Genomic DNA, 18354 nt, shown 5'->3' on the forward strand with positions numbered 1-18354 from the left:
CGAGTCATCTCAAGAATAGGCAGCAGACATCAATAGATTAAATACTACTCTCTCCTTCAGCCTTGGAAAATATCACCTCACAGCCAAGTCAACTGCTAACTCAGTAGTAGCCAGAAGAGCTCTTTGGCTACGCCACTGGTCAGGGGACACCGCTTCCAAAAACAAACTAGTAGGGCTGCGGTATACATGGGTAATGGGAATCCGTGTTTGAACCGGATCTCAGATTATCATGGAGGTCACAATAGCACCTTCCTTCCACCTGGTTTCCTACCAGGCAAACATGGCCCACAACTAGCCATAATCCCCATTCCTTTCATGCACCAAATTTTCGTAGCTCCAGTACAGAACAAGGTGCAATAGTAGCAGCAGTCCAATAGGCAAAGGAAACCGGCCAATACAAAACCTACCTCAGCATGTCTTCCCCCCACAACTCATATCCAAAGGTAGGGGGTCGGCTTACCGAATTCTTCTCCTGTTGGGTAAACCACGGTCACAGACAATTGGGTATTACAAATCATTCAAAACAGTTACAAAATAAACTTCACTACACTTCCACCAAGGCGATTTGTACCATTGGTGGTTTCACGCACACTCAACAAGCGATAATATTCCTGTGGGAAACACAAATTCAAAGGATTTTACTCCAACATTTTCCTGGTAGTTCAAGATGGAATCAATCAGGTCAGCAATAGCCTTCATGGAACCCAGATGCTTTATGACAGTGATCCCCAACCAGTAGCTCGTGAGCAACATGTTGCTCTCCAACCCCTTGGATGTTGCTCTCAGTGGCCTCAAAGCAGGTGCTTATTTTTGAATTCCTGGCTTTGAGGAAAGTTTTAGTTGTATACAAACCAGGTGCACTGCCAAACTGAGCCTCAAGGAAGGTTTGCAATCCACATAGGGGCTACGAAATGGCCAATCACAGCCCTTATTTGGCAGCCCATTTCATGCTTGTGTTGCTCCCCAACTGCTTTTACTTCTGAATGTTGCTCACGGGTTGTAAAGGTTGGGGATCCCTGCTTTATGACCTCAATTGACCTTCAAGACGATTACCTCCATGTTCCAATACATCCAAGCTCACAGGACTTCTTCCGGTTTGATGTAAGAGACCAGCACTTCCAATCTGTAGCTCTCCCCTTTGGACTCTGCACTGCTCTGCGAGTATTCACAAAAGTACTAGCACCAATAGCCGCACACATGAGAACCATGGAGATACATGTTACCTTACCTCAACAACCTCTTGCTCAAGGCAACCCCCTGAGAGCAAGCAGCCACGGATAGAACGATAGCCCTACAGTTGCTAACACAGCATGGGTGGCTGATAAACCACAGCAAAAGTTCCCTACTACCCAATCAGCAAATATGCTTCCTGGGGCTACTATTCGACTCCAATCCACTGACGGGACAAAGTCAACACCATCATCTCCAGCACAAGAAGCTTCTCGACAAGACCAAAGTAACGGCAGCAGACTGCCTCCAGTTACTGGGGTTCATGGTGGCGGCGATAGAAGCGATCCCCTACGATTTCACTTGCGACCACTACAGCGCAATTTTTTTCAGGGCTGGAACAAAAATCATCAAGACCTCCAGCAGAACATTCCAATAGCTCCACAAATCAAGGCCAGCCTCTTAGGCACACCTAACTTCTGGCAGAAGTTGGGCATCACGGACCTGGGAGATCAGGACAGTGGACTAACCAAGAGTTTCGCTTACCAATCAATGTGCTAGAACTTCGGGCCATAGTGTTAAAGGGGAAGTAAACCTAGTCGGCGCAAACCCCCCACCCCCCCTCCCGTTTGTTGTCCACCCTCCCTCCTCCCCCCTGGCCTACCCGTCCCGCTGGGCAAATGCCCCTAACTTGTTACTTACCCTTCTGCGCAGGTCCAGTCCAGGGAGTTCACCGACGACATCTTCTTCCACGCGATCTTCTTCCTGCTTTGAACGGCGCATGCGCAGTAGGATCATTTCGCCGGTACGATCTACTGCGCATGTGCGTGACTTTTGGCGCATGCGCAGTAGATCCGTACCGGCGAAATGAACCTACTGCGCATGCGCCAAAACGCCGTTCACAGCAGGAAGATCGCGTGGAAGAAGATGTCGTCGGTGAACTCCCTGGACTGGACCTGCGCAGAAGGGTAACTAACAAGTTAGGGGCATTTGCCCTGCGGGACGGGTAGGCCAGGGGGGAGGAGGGAGGGGGGGTAACACAGGGGAGGGGGGGTGGTTTTGCGCCGACTAGGTTTCCTTCCCCTTTAAGGTGGCCATAGATGCACAGATATCGTAAGAAATTTTCGTCCGATATTCGGTGCATGTATGGTGGGAAAAGAGCCGACCGATATCAGCAGAAGACTTGGATATCGGTCGGCTCGCTGATCGGGCTGGACGGAAAATTTTAATCGGGTGCTTTTGAAGGCACCCAACCATCGGCCATTGTTAGTGCTGAATCGTCAGATACAGGTAGAATTCTATTGTTTCTACCTGTATATCAGCTCTACACGTGTGTGTTGAAACAATCTTTCCTGGAAAGATCTTTGTTACGTCTGTGGCCACCTTTAGCCCTTCGAGGCTGGTCAAAACCTCCTTCTAACAAAACCGGTCAGAGTTCAATCAGACAATGCCACAGCGGTGGCTTATGTAAACAAACAAGGAGGCACACGCAGCATGATGGCCATGCAGAAGGTGTCAAAGGTCCTAACGTGGGCAGAACACCATGTACTATCAATTTCGGCCGTTTATATCCACAGAGTTTTAAACTGGGAGGCAGGTTTCCTCAGCCGACAGACAATAGACCAGGGGGAATGGGGCCTTCATCACAAGGTCTTTCCCCAGATAACCAGAAGATGGGGGACACCAGATATAGATCACAATTTCAAGTTTCCATGTTACTGCTCCAGCACCAGGGATCCAAAGTGGCGTTCATAGACTCACTGGTAATTCCCTGGAACTTCAAAAGAGTCTATGTGTTTCCCCCACTGCCAATACTTCCCAGGTTTATTACCAAGATCAAACGGGAAAGAGTAACAACAATACTCATCGCCCCAGATTGGCCCAACAGACTCTGGTACACAGATCTTGTGAGCATGTCCATATCCAAACCATGGAGACTGCCATTGCGACAGGATCTACTACTCCAGGTCCCAGCCTGGCCATGCTTCATCTGACAGCCTGGCTTTTGAGACCCAGTCATGGGCCCAGAGAGGGTTCTCTGTGACAGTGACAGACATACTGCTAAGGGCAAGGAAGACATTCACACACATTATCAAGGTCTGGCGAACCTTCCTGCAGCGGTTCGCCGCCAGAAAACTCGTATAGTAGCACAGGTGGAAACTGATTTCCTCTCCACAGGGTTCGAAAAAAGGGCCAGCACCCAGTACTCTTAAATCTCGAGTCTCAGTGCTATTCCATCCAGCAGTTCCTTCAAGGGATGATACGGGTCAGACCTCCCTTCTGCAACCCCACACCGTCTTGGGAACTAACATTGGTGCTGTCCTTGTTACAAAAAGCACCTTTTGAACCCTTCACTCCTGTGACCTGAAATGGTTAACCTTGAAAGTCACCTTCCTTATTGCCAATACTTCAGCCAAGAGGACATCCAAAATGGCTGCTCGATCACATAAGGAGCCCTGGCTTATAATTCACAGCGATAAGGCAGTCCTACAGATTCTTAACAAAAATAGTGACACAATTCCAAATCAACCAAGAAATCCTACTTCCTTCCTTGTCCAAATCCAACGACATGGAAAGGCAACTACACACTCTCGATGTGGTCAGGGCAAACAAGATTTACAAAAAAGAGGACACCGGCCTTCAGTCGCTCAGACGGGCTACTAGTTTTCTACGCTCCATCACACAGAGGCTTAGTGGTATCCACATGAGATATTGCAAGATGGCTTGTAGAGACAATTAATCAAGCCTACACTCAACAAACAGCCATTCCAAGTTACAGCTCACTCTACAAGGGTGCAAAGTGCTTGCTGGGCCCTTCAGAACTTGGCTACACCTCAACAGATCTGAAGAGCAGCCAAATTGTCTTCTCCTAATACCGTTATCAAGTTTTATCAGTTACACGTTTTCGCTTGCTCTTAAGCCGTGTTTGGCCAAAAAGTTTTACAAGGTGCAGTTACATAAATTGGCAAAAGAGATTACTGTAAGGGTCAACCTACCCATCCAACTAAGGGACGGCTTTTGGACTTCCCATACGTCTGCAGCCAACTAGAGAAAAAGGCATTTTATATTCTCTCATTTTGTGCATTTCTTTATATGTTTTCCCCTCTCCAATTAACTTCTGAATGAAAGTCATCTGTTCTTCTGAACAATGTGTGGAAAGAGCCGTTTGAGTGAGCGTTTCAGAGTGAAATACACTATAACCAGCAGCACTTTAGTTCCTTAAATAAGGGCCCAAATTGACTCCTGTTTTTTCACAGAATTAAAGGGCATGTAAAGCCAAAAAATAAAATCCAATTTTTACTTTCTTTAATGAAAAAGAAACCTTTCTCCAATATACTTTAATTAAAAAATGTGTACCGTTTTTATAAGAAACCTGACTGTATGCAGTGAAATTCTCCCTTCATTTACTGCTGTGGATAGGAATTGTCAGACGGTCCCTAACTGCTCTGCAGGGAAACAATCATACTTATGAACAGCAGGGGGAGCCCCCGCCTTACTTCCCAGCCATGCAGAACTCAAGCAGCTTTGTTTATGACGATCCCTAAGCAGCCCAGACCACACGGAGCATGTGCACAGTCTTAGTCTTGCAAAGATGTATAACAAAGTTACAAGATGGTGCCCCCAGTGGCCAACTTTGAAAGTATAAATCATTTGTTTGATTAGACTTGTGGTGCAGTAAGTTCATGTTTATGTTTAGTATACAAAATACAGCATTTCTAGCCTTATTCTATTTTACACTTTCCTTGTTCTTTAATGAGCTCACTAATAGAACCCCACACTGCGATTATTTGGAACAAGCCTCAGTTAATGATTCAATGACACAGAATCAGTATACATAACATGACTGTTGCGTCTGTTGGTTTCTATGACTCTACTACACCTACTAGTAAATTATTTGCCATGTGAAAATATAATTTCTACCAAAAACACTGATTGATCCGGTCAGACGGCACAGGGAACCTGGTCCTGACAGAGACTTTCTTGCCCATAAACATCCTAGAACTATGGGTGGTGAGATGGGCTCAGTCACTGGCAACACAAGGACAGAACAAGCCATTCAAGTGCCGTCTTATTCAAGGAATAAAATTAGAAACCTTTCTCACATCTTTCCTAAGCAGAAGAACATCAGCCTCTTTCTTTCTCCTGACAACTTCCTTGACTACTTGCTGGTCAGACTGGTGGGAAACTGACCAGCAGGTGTCGCTGTTGTAACTAAATTCATTATATTAACAGTACATGTATCCCTTAATATCTTGGAATAAAAACAAAAGAAATAATGATTGTAAATTACAAAAGTGCTTAGAATAGCCTCATTATCAGTTTTACATTCACTTATTATAACGGTTTAGTTATCCTTTAAGTGATCCTTTAGTGAATGGCATAGCTGTTGGTAAGGCAGTTCCTACAGGCAGTATAGTACTATAGACTGGTTATTCTCGCTATAATTTCTTCCTTTGTATTTTCGCCGTATTACCTCTTTTACCTGCCACATACAACTCTATAAAGAAATGAGTGACACCAATAGGGACCAGCCCACTTATTCAGAGGGAGGAGCCAAGAACCTTAGAGGCTAACACTCTGTAAATGACAGTACTATTGGTATGTAATTGGGACAATTGTAAAACAAAGATGCCCTTCTCCTCTTCCCTGTCCCTTGTTCCTGGGTCTCTGCTGATCCAACATGGCAGCACGTGTCCTTCCAGGCGCCCCAATTGGTTTGGTGCCATTTTCTTGCTCATTGAACCGGCAGTTGCCATTACACATGTCACATTTACAAGGAGGGTAAGTGGCCAGAACTGCAAGTTACAAACAACCCGAGTTTTTCTGGTTTATTGCAGATTTAATATACAGTCCCATTAGAATCCTTTACATTTAAAAAAAAATGCTAAAACCAGTCCCAGGCGCCGAACCCAAAGAGTCAAGAGCTTGTTTTTCTTTTTTTTGCAAATAACGTTAATGACAGTTTTCCACTGCAAGTAATTGAAACGAGTTACTTCACACAAACACGTACTCGTCACTCACACGCACATACACGCAATATTCCCCCCAGACTTTCACGGAAAATCTGGCGCTGTCCGATTGGTGGAGAAAAAAAGATTTGACTCTGCCGTCTGTGTAGTGACACCAATGAGAAGCCTCCGTGGTGTTGGATTGGTTCCAACCCGGCTCCCGCTTCCCCGACAAGAACAAGGATCAAAGGGCAAGTTAAAAAAGAGAAATCAGAAGGTTTTTAGTTTGATATGAAGAGGCTACAGCTGTGAGTGTATGTGGAATGGCTGTAAATCCAAAGAGAACATGTCTGTATATTGTTTCCCAGGCAGGGGGATTTGGCAATGAAACGAAACAAATGGCAAGTTTTGCTCTCAAAATCATAAAAAACAGGAGAGTGTTGGTAAGAAGAGTAAAAATGAAACTACTTTCAAGAAGCCAACGGAGTAAAAGCTCAGACTTTACGATTTGGCCAACAAACACCATCGTGACATAAATGGGGAATAAATGAGAAGTTTCTCTTCTGATTCTGGTGAGAGAAAAGGAAGTGGGATGGACCGGGTTCCTTTAACTCCATAGGCCGGCGTAGTTGCCATGGAGACCTGTGGGTAGCGGCCCACCCGCCACAAAGAGTTTGGTTCCGGAGGAGTCGTAACAGTGGGTGTAAACTGCATTGGGGCAGGAGTCTATGTCTGAGAAGTAATTCATCCACATCTCATTGTGATTCTGGAAAGGAGAGTTACAGATAAATACATTGCAAGAACTCCACCCCCTCAGGGTAACAACAATTCTACATCTCAAGGTATTATTATAGAGCCACACAGAAAATAACTGCCCTCTGAATACAGAAAATAACTGCCCTCTGAATACAGAAAATAACTGCCCTCTGAATACAGAAAATAACGGCCCTCTGAATACAGCAAACTTCTCTCCAGCCGCACCAGATATGAGACGGCACAACAGGAGGGATAAGGAAAGTGACTATAAAAACATTGGGAATCATTGGGCCCCTTCCAGAGACAGCTGGCAGCTTACTGGCTGAGAAAGGCAAGAGAGAAAGAAAGACAAGACAAAGAAAGGCGAGAGAGAGAGGCGAGAGAAAGAAATAGCGACACGAGAGAGAGATGGACAAGACAAAGGAAGGCAAGAGAAAGAGATAGAGGCGAGAGAGAGAGAGAAAAATAGAGGCAAGAGAGGCTAGAGAAAGAAATAGGCAAGAGAGAGAGAGACGAAAGAAAGAAATAAAGGCAAGAGAGAGGCAAGAGAAAGAAATAGATTCAAGAGAGAGAGGCGAGAGAAAGAAATAGAGGTGAGATGGAAACTGAGAAATAGTTAGAGAGAAAAAGGCAGAAAAGAAGAGAGATAAAGGCAAGATGGTAGAGAGAGAGCAAAAGAAACAGCAAGAGAGAGAGAGAGAGAGAGAGAGAGAGAGAGAGAGAGAGAAAGAGCGAGAAAGAAAGAGAGAGAGAAAGAGAGAGGCAGGATGGAAAGAGAGATTTGGGAAGGTATAAAACAAAGAAGGGAATCAAATAATAAAGTTGCAGGATAAACAAAGGGAACAATTTTCTGGGTCCCATTTGCCGGAATGTGTCAGACTTACCAGCCAGCCTTTCCCTGTGTTGAGTTTAAGCAGGTCCCCTTCTCTGCAGCTTCCCGTCAAATCTTCCAGAAATCTCTGCGCTCTAATGTCATAAAAGAGAAGGGCCCCTTGTCCGGTCCCCACTGTGACGATGTGTTCATAGAAACTGACCGACCGAATTCCTGAGAGACAAAAACAATGAGAAGTGATTCACACGAAGGAACGTTCCGGCTGTTGCTGAACTACAACATAGAGACACTCACCGCTGCCCTGCTCCCTGCAATACACAGACTTGGCACACTGGGGGGGTTCTCTCGGATCCAAGAAAGAGACGTGAGCTTGAGACCCCACGGCATAAAGAGACCACTCCAGCCCATAGGCCAGACACACATTCTCTCTGCAGAATGGCAGCTTCGTGGAGAGCAACTGAGAAGAAACAATGAGAAATGCTGATGCCCCGGACCTGCTACGTGATGCAAGCGCTGCTGTAGAGCTGAACTACAACAAGCATCAGCAGGGAGTTGCAGTAGAGTGATAATGTGTAAGATGAAGTGCAGTTTGTAGCTGCGGGTGAGGAAGAGGAGGGACTGTACCTTAGACAGAGTCTGTTCTGCTTTCCAGAGATGGAAGAAGCCGTCCAGAGAAACAGCCCCCAGTTCCTGGAGGAAACAAAGTGTCAGTTAAAGGCCCCGCCCCTATATGAGTCTCCCACCCATTGTGCCAATGACATGAGAGGGATCCCAGCCAATCACTGACCTTGTTGTTGCCGTTGAACGCCAGAGCTCGCACCTTGCAGTTCACCGGGTTGCTGCTCTCTTTGGGGATGTCCTTCAGCGCTTTGTGAGAGATGTGCGAGTACACAGGGACGCGGGAGAGGCCATGCTGAAAATCCCTCTTATTCACAACTTCATCTGTCATTTCCCACAGAGCCATGAAGCCGTCCCGAGAACCTGACAGTCACAGACACATCTGTCACCAGAGTATATAGAGCAGGGAGCACAGACATACCTGTAGCCAGATAGATTTGTCTGCTTTCTAAACTGAGGTCTGTTGGGCTTAAAGGACAAGGAAAGGCTAAAAGTAAGTAAGCTTTATTAGAAAGGTCTATATAAATACACCAGTAACCCCTCAAAGTAATGCTGCTCTGAGTTCTCTGTCAAAAGAAACAGCACATTTCTTTCCTTCTATTGTGTACTCATGGGCTTCTGTATCAGACTTCCTGTTTTCATCTTAAACCTCCAGGGCTAGGGCTTGAGCATGCTCAGTTTGTTCCTCTCCTCCCTGCTGTAATCTGAGCCCAGAGCTATGAGTGAGCAGGGAGAGACTCAGGCAGGAAGTGATGTCACACCAAGCTAATACGGCAGCTGCTATTCTAAACAAACCGAGAGCTCCTAGAGCGGATTACTCAGGTATGGAAAAGTATTCTGCAGAATAGTGTTATAGCTTGTACTATCGTGGCTAAACTATTGGCAATAAACTGCCTCGGTAGCTTTCCTTCTCCTTTAATGAAGGCGTTTGCACGTGGATAGGAAACTGGCTACAGGATCGGGTACAGAGGGTGGTTGTTAATGGGACATTCTCTACTTGGAGTAAGGTTCTTAGTGGGGTCCCTCAGGGCTCAGTATTGGGGCCACTTTTATTTAACTTGTTCATTAATGACTTAGGGGAGGGTGTTGTAAGTAATGTATCAGTGTTTGTAGATGAGACAAAACTATCAGCCCAATTAATTCCATCCAGGATGTGGCACTTGCAACAGGATCTTGACTAACTGGCAATCTGGGCAGCTAAGTGGCAAATGAGATTCAATGTTGATAAATGTAAAGTCCTGCACCTGGGATGTAACAATATCCACTTATACCCTTAATGGGACTGCACTAGGCAAATCCATAATGGAGACGGAGCTTGGAGTCCTTGTAGATAATAAACTTGTCTGTAGCAAGTAATGCCAGTCAGCAGCATCAAGGGCAAATAAGGTCTTGACTTGTATTAAATGGGGCAGAGAGTCACGGGAGGAGGGGGTCCCACTGTATAGAGCACTGGTAAGGCCCCATCTAGAATATGCCCTACAGTTTTGGTCTCCATCACTCAAACAGGACATTATTGTATTAGAGAGGGGACAGAGAAGGGCAACTAAGCTGGTAAGGAAGGATCGGGTGCTTTATTCACCAGTAGCTCCTCCCAGGAGACAGAAGGGAGCCAATGAGAATAGAGGAGGGAAAGGGGTGTTACAGGGAGAGCTGGGAAGTGAATCAGGGGTACAGGCTGATACATTAGATAGGTACAAGGAAGGGTCGGATGCTTTATTCACCAGTAGCTCCTCCCAGCAGACAGGAGGGAGCCAATGAGATTAGAGGAGGGAAAGGGGTGTTACAGGGAGAGCTGGGAAGTGAATCAGGGGTACAGGCTGATACATTAGATAGGTACAAGGAAGGGTCGGATGCTTTATTCACCAGTAGCTCCTCCCAGCAGACAGGAGGGAGCCAATGAGATTAGAGGAGGGAAAGGGGTGTTACAGGGAGAGCTGGGAAGTGAATCAGGGGTACAGGCTGATACATTAGATAGGTACAAGGAAGGGTCGGATGCTTTATTCACCAGTAGCTCCTCCCAGCAGACAGGAGGGAGCCAATGAGATTAGAGGAGGGAAAGGGGTGTTACAGGGAGAGCTGGGAAGTGAATCAGGGGTACAGGCTGATACATTAGATAGGTATAAGAAAGGTTCGGATGCTTTATTCACCAGTAGCTCCTCCCAGCAGAAAGGAGGGAGCCAATGAGATTAGAGGAGGGAAAGGGGTGTTACAGGGAGAGCTGGGAAGTGAATCAGTGGTACAGGCTGATACATTAGATAGGTACAAGGAAGGGTCGGATGCTTTATTCACCAGTAGCTCCTCCCAGCAGAAAGGAGGGAGCCAATGAGATTAGAGGAGGGAAAGGGGTGTTACAGGGAGAGCTGGGAAGTAAATCAGGGGTACAGGCTGATACATTAGATAGGTACAAGGAAGGGTCGGATGCTTTATTCACCAGTAGCTCCTCCCAGCAGACAGGAGGGAGCCAATGAGATTAGAGGAGGGAAAGGGGTGTTACAGGGAGAGCTGGGAAGTGAATCAGGGGTACAGGCTGATACATTAGATAGGTACAAGGAAGGGTCGGATGCTTTATTCACCAGTAGCTCCTCCCAGCAGACAGGAGGGAGCCAATGAGATTAGAGGAGGGAAAGGGGTGTTACAGGGAGAGCTGGGAAGTGAATCAGGGGTACAGGCTGATACATTAGATAGGTACAAGGAAGGGTCGGATGCTTTATTCACCAGTAGCTCCTCCCAGCAGACAGGAGGGAGCCAATGAGATTAGAGGAGGGAAAGGGGTGTTACAGGGAGAGCTGGGAAGTGAATCAGGGGTACAGGCTGATACATTAGATAGGTACAAGGAAGGGTCGGATGCTTTATTCACCAGTAGCTCCTCCCAGCAGACAGGAGGGAGCCAATGAGATTAGAGGAGGGAAAGGGGTGTTACAGGGAGAGCTGGGAAGTGAATCAGGGGTACAGGCTGATACATTAGATAGGTATAAGAAAGGTTTGGATGCTTTATTCACCAGTAGCTCCTCCCAGCAGAAAGGAGGGAGCCAATGAGATTAGAGGAGGGAAAGGGGTGTTACAGGGAGAGCTGGGAAGTGAATCAGTGGTACAGGCTGATACATTAGATAGGTACAAGGAAGGGTCGGATGCTTTATTCACCAGTAGCTCCTCCCAGCAGAAAGGAGGGAGCCAATGAGATTAGAGGAGGGAAAGGGGTGTTACAGGGAGAGCTGGGAAGTAAATCAGGGGTACAGGCTGATACATTAGATAGGTACAAGGAAGGGTCGGATGCTTTATTCACCAGTAGCTCCTCCCAGCAGACAGGAGGGAGCCAATGAGATTAGAGGAGGGAAAGGGGTGTTACAGGGAGAGCTGGGAAGTGAATCAGGGGTACAGGCTGATACATTAGATAGGTACAAGGAAGGGTCGGATGCTTTATTCACCAGTGGCTCCTCCCAGCAGACAGGAGGGAGCCAATGAGATTAGAGGAGGGAAAGGGGTGTTACAGGGAGAGCTGGGAAGTGAATCAGGGGTACAGGCTGATACATTAGATAGGTACAAGGAAGGGTCGGATGCTTTATTCACCAGTAGCTCCTCCCAGCAGACAGGAGGGAGCCAATGAGATTAGAGGAGGGAAAGGGGTGTTACAGGGAGAGCTGGGAAGTGAATCAGGGGTACAGGCTGATACATTAGATAGGTACAAGGAAGGGTCGGATGCTTTATTCACCAGTAGCTCCTCCCAGCAGACAGGAGGGAGCCAATGAGATTAGAGGAGGGAAAGGGGTGTTACAGGGAGAGCTGGGAAGTGAATCAGGGGTACAGGCTGATACATTAGATAGGTATAAGAAAGGTTCGGATGCTTTATTCACCAGTAGCTCCTCCCAGCAGAAAGGAGGGAGCCAATGAGATTAGAGGAGGGAAAGGGGTGTTACAGGGAGAGCTGGGAAGTGAATCAGTGGTACAGGCTGATACATTAGATAGGTACAAGGAAGGGTCGGATGCTTTATTCACCAGTAGCTCCTCCCAGCAGAAAGGAGGGAGCCAATGAGATTAGAGGAGGGAAAGGGGTGTTACAGGGAGAGCTGGGAAGTAAATCAGGGGTACAGGCTGATACATTAGATAGGTACAAGGAAGGGTCGGATGCTTTATTCACCAGTAGCTCCTCCCAGCAGACAGGAGGGAGCCAATGAGATTAGAGGAGGGAAAGGGGTGTTACAGGGAGAGCTGGGAAGTGAATCAGTGGTACAGGCTGATACATTAGATAGGTACAAGGAAGGGTCGGATGCTTTATTCACCAGTGGCTCCTCCCAGCAGACAGGAGGGAGCCAATGAGATTAGAGGAGGGAAAGGGGTGTTACAGGGAGAGCTGGGAAGTGAATCAGGGGTACAGGCTGATACATTAGATAGGTATAAGAAGGGGTTGGATGGTGTTTAGCAAGTGAGGGAATACAGGGATATGGGAGATAGCTCATAGTACAAGTTGATCCAGGGACTGGTCCCATTGCCATTTTGGAGTCAGGAAGGAATTTTTCCCCCTCTGAGGCAAATTGGAGAGGCTTCAGATGGGTTTTTTTGCTTCCTCTGGATCAACTGGCGGTTAGGCAGGTTATATATAGACTTAAGGTTGAACTTGATGGACTTCTGTGTTTTTTTTTCAACCTAACTTACTATGTTACTATGTATATAGAGCAGGGGCACAGAGAGACCATTTAAAGAGATATTGTCCTCCCTTTTGGCCAGGACTGGTATTTTCCTTTACATTGTGAGAGAAATAAAGGGAGGGTTTCCATTAGACTATAGGAAAGATGTGAGAAAGGTTTCTAATTTTATTCCTAAGCAGAAGAACATCAGCCTCTTTCTTTCTCCTGACAACTTCCTTGACTACTTGTTGGTCAGACTGGTGGGAAACTGACCAGCAGGTGGCGCTGTTGTAACACAATTCATTCATATTAACAGTACATGTATCCCTTAATATCTTGGAATAAAAACACGATAAATAATGAATGTAAATGACAAAAGTGCTTAGAATAGCCCCCTCATCAGTTTTACATTCACTTATTTTAAAGGTTTACTTATCCTTTAAATGTTTCCCACCTCAGCCCAGCTTACCCGACACTGCCATGGTGTCACTGATCCAGGCAATAGAGAAGATCCAGTCATTGTGGCCCCCCTGAGAAGATCACAAACACAGAAATGTCATTAGCCATAATGTGTTGCCCGGGCGCTGGAGCTTTAGGGGTGCCACTCGGGCAAATAAAAGTCGACGTATGAAGTAGGAAGAAGACGGGCGCAGCAGGGCGTGAGGATACAGGGGACCTTGCCAGATTTATGTTGACACCCCCTGAAATATTAGAGTTGATGTAATGAACTTGCAGGGGGTTCCCCACATTCCTACGCCCTGCTGTGCCAGTCTGAGCAGTCTGTGCTGCCCCCCAAAGCTAAACAGCACAAGGGTCTTTATAAAAAGTCATCGGATTCAGCAGGAAATGAACAAACCCCCAATGAGACACTTACATCCCCCACACACACAGGGTCCAGTGTCGGGAGTCTATACACGGCAATACTGTTGGGGTTCTCCCCTCCTGTGGCCAGCAACGTCCTCGAAGGGTTAATCTCAATGGCGTGGATTCCACAGCTCTGATGGCTCCCGCTGATTGGCTCCCGGTCTTTCAATATGGGGATCTTTGTTATTTGTCCTGTTTGTATGTCCACCACGAACAACTGCAACGAGAACCCACTATTTGCCTTAATCATGTGTATAGTCTGCCCTGGCACCCCCCAACTATAGCAGGGTGACACCCCAATGTTTCTATATATCTGTAACCTTGTTATGAGCTAAGGGGGCCCAGTCTGAAGGTCAGTTAGGGGGAGATTTGGGGTGAGTGCTTATTTGTACCCTGGGTACCCCTGGAACTATAGCAGGGTGACACCCCAATGTTTCTATATATCTGTAACCTTGTTATGAGCTAAGGGGACCCAGTCTGAAGGTCAGTTAGGGGGAGATTTGGGGTGAGTGATTATTTGTACCCTGGGTACCCCTGGAACTATAGCAGGGTGACACCCCAATGTTTCTATATATCTGTAACCTTGTTATGAGCTAAGGGGACCCAGTCTGAAGGTCAGTTAGGGGGAGATTTGGGGTGAGTGATTATTTGTACCCTGGGTACCCCTGGAACTATAGCAGGGTGACACCCCAATGTTTCTATATATCTGTAACCTTGTTATGAGCTAAGGGGGCCCAGTCTGAAGGTCAGTTAGGGGGAGATTTGGGGAGAGTGTGCCTAATAGTAATAGTAATAGTGTGCCTGTTACCCCAATATTTGTATATGTAACAAGAATCAAACTCACGGTGTTGCATTTGGTGCCGCACACAACTTGCCGGTGGTTTAACCACTGAGAGGCAAAGACTTTGTTGAGGTTGCCCAGGTGGAACTCCCTCTCGGAGAGAATGCCGGGTAGAGTGCAAGCTGCGTGGCCGCGTAACAGATGAAGGTAAGTGGAGTCATTGTGAGGCTTCAGCTCTCTGGACTTCAGGTAGAACACAAGCGACTTCTTCTCAGGTTGGAGCCTCTTGCGCTTATGGGCCGAGTGATCCCAGTCAGACTAATGGGACAGAAACCAAGATTTAATGAGTGAAAGGAGCAGGGGGGGGGCAGAGAGCGGTATTAGGGGAAGCACTAGGGGCAGTATTAGGGGCAGTAAAGTATTAGTAGTATTAGGGGCAGTACTAGAAGTAGTATTAGGGGCAGTAATAGAAGTAGTATTAGGGGCAGTATTAGGGGCAGTATTAGGAGCAGTAATAGAAGTAGTATTAGGGGCAGTAATAGAAGTAGTATTAGGAGTAGTATTAGGGGCAGTATTAGGGGCAGTATTAGGGGCAGTATTAGGGGCAGTATTAGGGGCAGTACTAGGGGCAGTACTAGGGGCAGTACTAGGGGCAGTACTAGGGGCAGTACTAGGGGCAGTACTAGGGGCAGTACTAGAAGTGGTATTAGGGGCAGTATCAGGAGCAGTATCAGGGGCAGTATTAGGGGCAGTTTTAGGAGTAGTATTAGAAGTAGTATTAGGGGCAGTACTAGAAGTGGTATTAGGGGCAGTATTAGGGGCAGTATTAGAAGAAGTATTAGGGGCAGTACTAGAAGTGGTATTAGGGGCAGTATTAGGAGTAGTATTAGGGGCAGTATTAGGAGTAGTATTAGGGGCAGTACTAGAAGTGGTATTAGGGGCAGTATCAGGAGTAGTATTAGAAGAAGTATTAGGGGCAATACTAGAAGTGGTATTAGGGGCAGTATTAGGAGTAGTATTAGAAGAAGTATTAGGGGCAATATTAGGGGCAGTATTAGAAGAAGTATTAGGGGCAATACTAGAAGTGGTATTAGGGGCAGTATTAGGAGTAGTATTAGAAGTAGTATTAGGGGCAGTACTAGAAGTGGTATTAGGGGCAGTATCAGGAGTAGTATTAGGGGCAGTATTAGGGGCAGTATTAGAAGAAGTATTAGGGGCAATACTAGAAGTGGTATTAGGGGCAGTATTAGGAGTAGTATTAGGGGCAGTATTAGGAGTAGTATTAGAAGTAGTATTAGGGGCAGTACTAGAAGTGGTATTAGGGGCAGTATCAGGAGTAGTATTAGAAGAAGTATTAGGGGCAATACTAGAAGTGGTATTAGGGGCAGTATTAGGAGTAGTATTAGAAGAAGTATTAGGGGCAGTATTAGAAGAAGTATTAGGGGCAATACTAGAAGTGGTATTAGGGGCAGTATTAGGAGTAGTATTAGGGGCAGTATTAGGAGTAGTATTAGAAGTAGTATTAGGGGCAGTACTAGAAGTGGTATTAGGGGCAGTATCAGGAGTAGTATTAGGGGCAGTATTAGGGGCAGTATTAGAAGAAGTATTAGGGGCAATACTAGAAGTGGTATTAGGGGCAGTATTAGGAGTAGTATCAGGGGCAGTATTAGGAGTAGTATAGGGGCAGTATTAGGAGTAGTATTGGGGCAGTATTAGAAGTAGTATCAGGGGCAGTATCAGGAGCAGTATCAGGAGTAGTATTAGGGGCAGTATTAGGAGTAGTATTAGAAGTAGTATTAGGGGCAGTACTAGAAGTGGTATTAGGGGCAGTATCAGGAGTAGTATTAGGGGCAGTATTAGGGGCAGTATTAGAAGAAGTATTAGGGGCAATACTAGAAGTGGTATTAGGGGCAGTATTAGGAGTAGTATCAGGGGCAGTATTAGGAGTAGTATTGGGGCAGTATTAGTAGTAGTATCAGGGGCAGTATCAGGAGCAGTAGTATTAGGGGCAGTAGTATTAGGGGCAGTAGTATTAGGGGCAGTAGTATTAGGGGCAGTAGTATTAGGGGCAGTAGTATTAGGGGAAATATTAGTATTACTTATAGAGGAGTGAGCGCAGGGGATTGTGGGAGTGGAGGAGGCGGGGCAGAAGCTGGAGATACAGAGAAGTAACAGAGTCAGTCAGATCAGTAGGAGACTCGGTTTAGGCGGGGGAGGGAGGAGATGTAAAGGCCCCGGTGCTGTTACAACTCCTAATATTTACCTGCTCCCCGGGGCCTGTCCCATGAGTCGCCCTCCGCTTCCGGCTCACAGGTCTCCGGGTCATGCTCTAACCCCCGCACTGTCCCGCATGGAGAGGCCGCCGGACCGCACATACGACTCAACCAGCGCAGGAGTCACCGCCGTCTCCCAGGCAACCCGCTTCACGCCGCTCTCACAACCCGGTCCGTCCCGGTCCCGCCTCCCTTCACTTCCTGATGATGACGCGGCGCACACTCGATGACGCGCACAACCACACGTCACAGCACGCAACAGACGTTAACCCCACCCCGTACGTCACTTGCCGCCTGTTTGTCCTTATTTCTTTCCCGGCGAGGGTAACGGCCACAGTCTTGGCTCTGAAGTGGGAGCGGCGGTCGCATTTACCTCTGGTCGCGGCTCTTACGTTTGTGAGAGGAGAACAAAAAGCGTTGGTTGATGTCAGTTTGCCGCCACCTCAGCTGCAGATATTTCCTCAGAACAAACTCATTGAATATTTCACCTCAGAGGTGACAGTTGTGGCCCAGAGCCGAATAAAAGACCCACTGTCTGCGTCTCCTCACGGACATTTCTCACAAGTTCACAAACAAAAAGAGAATTGTTTTACACAAACTCTGTCCTGTTGTTAGTGGGACAGTCCCTCTTCAGCTCGACCCTCATTTGTACTGGAAAGTCCCGTTTTTCTCTGAACAGTCAGAACAGGTGCCCAAGGCAAACCAGCGGACACTGCACCGGCTTAGGCCGAGACGCAAAAAAGGCGGTGCTTTTTACTTCTTTTGCGCTTCTCCTCGAACGTGCGCATGCGGGAATTGCCGAGAACATGCGTCCGCGCTCAAGTACACGTAAAAGCCACAGTGAGTCGGGCACCAGACTGGGGGTAGGCGACAGAGGAGGTACATGCCTGGCGCCCCCCCAAGTTTTGCGCCCTAGGCACGCGCCTGCTCTGCCTACCCCTCGGCCCGGCCCTGAGACAGAAAAAGAAACAAAGTTTCTAACTTAATTGGCTTTTGGCAGAGAGACCAGAACATCCATAGCTGTAAATCAGATACTTTTGTAACAATTTTGAGATAAGCAAATAAGTAATTGTAACAATATAAGATAACGGGTCCCTTGGGAAAAGTAAAGCTGGTCATAGATGTAAAGATCTTTAAAAGATCTTTTCTTTATAGTGAGACCACGATTATCTCGAAACGATTGTTTAAATCAGGGATCCCCAGCCTTTAGAACCAGTGAGCAACATTCAGAAGTAAAAGGAGTTGGGGAGCAACACTAGCATGAAAAATGTTCTTGGGGTGCCAAATAAGGGCTGTGATTGGCCATTTAGTAGCCCCTATGTGGATTGTCAACCTCCTACATTGAGACTCTGTTTGGCAGTACAACTGGTTTTATACAACCAAAACTTGCCTCCAAGTCTGGAATTCAAAAATAAGCAGCTGCTTTGAGGCCACTGGGAGCAACATCCAAGGGGTTGGAGAGCAACATGTTACTCACGAGCTACTGGTTGGG

General features: G+C 46.8%; 1 protein-coding gene across 1 annotated transcript; it reads right to left on the reverse strand.

Moving 5' to 3' along the window:
* Nucleotides 1-5981: 5981 nt before the first annotated feature.
* Nucleotides 5982-17031, reverse strand: dcaf12.S (DDB1 and CUL4 associated factor 12 S homeolog). The gene is given in 9 exon segments (NM_001093926.1): nucleotides 5982-6882; nucleotides 7757-7917; nucleotides 7999-8161; nucleotides 8329-8394; nucleotides 8492-8685; nucleotides 13414-13474; nucleotides 13819-14025; nucleotides 14653-14907; nucleotides 16853-17031. Coding segments are annotated over 9 exon segments (1329 nt in total). The 5' UTR covers nucleotides 16916-17031; the 3' UTR covers nucleotides 5982-6723.
* Between the last annotated feature and the right edge of the window lie 1323 nt (nucleotides 17032-18354).

The sequence above is a fragment of the Xenopus laevis genome, chromosome 1S (genome assembly GCF_017654675.1).
Source record: "Xenopus laevis strain J_2021 chromosome 1S, Xenopus_laevis_v10.1, whole genome shotgun sequence".
Lineage (NCBI taxonomy): Eukaryota > Metazoa > Chordata > Amphibia > Anura > Pipidae > Xenopus > Xenopus laevis.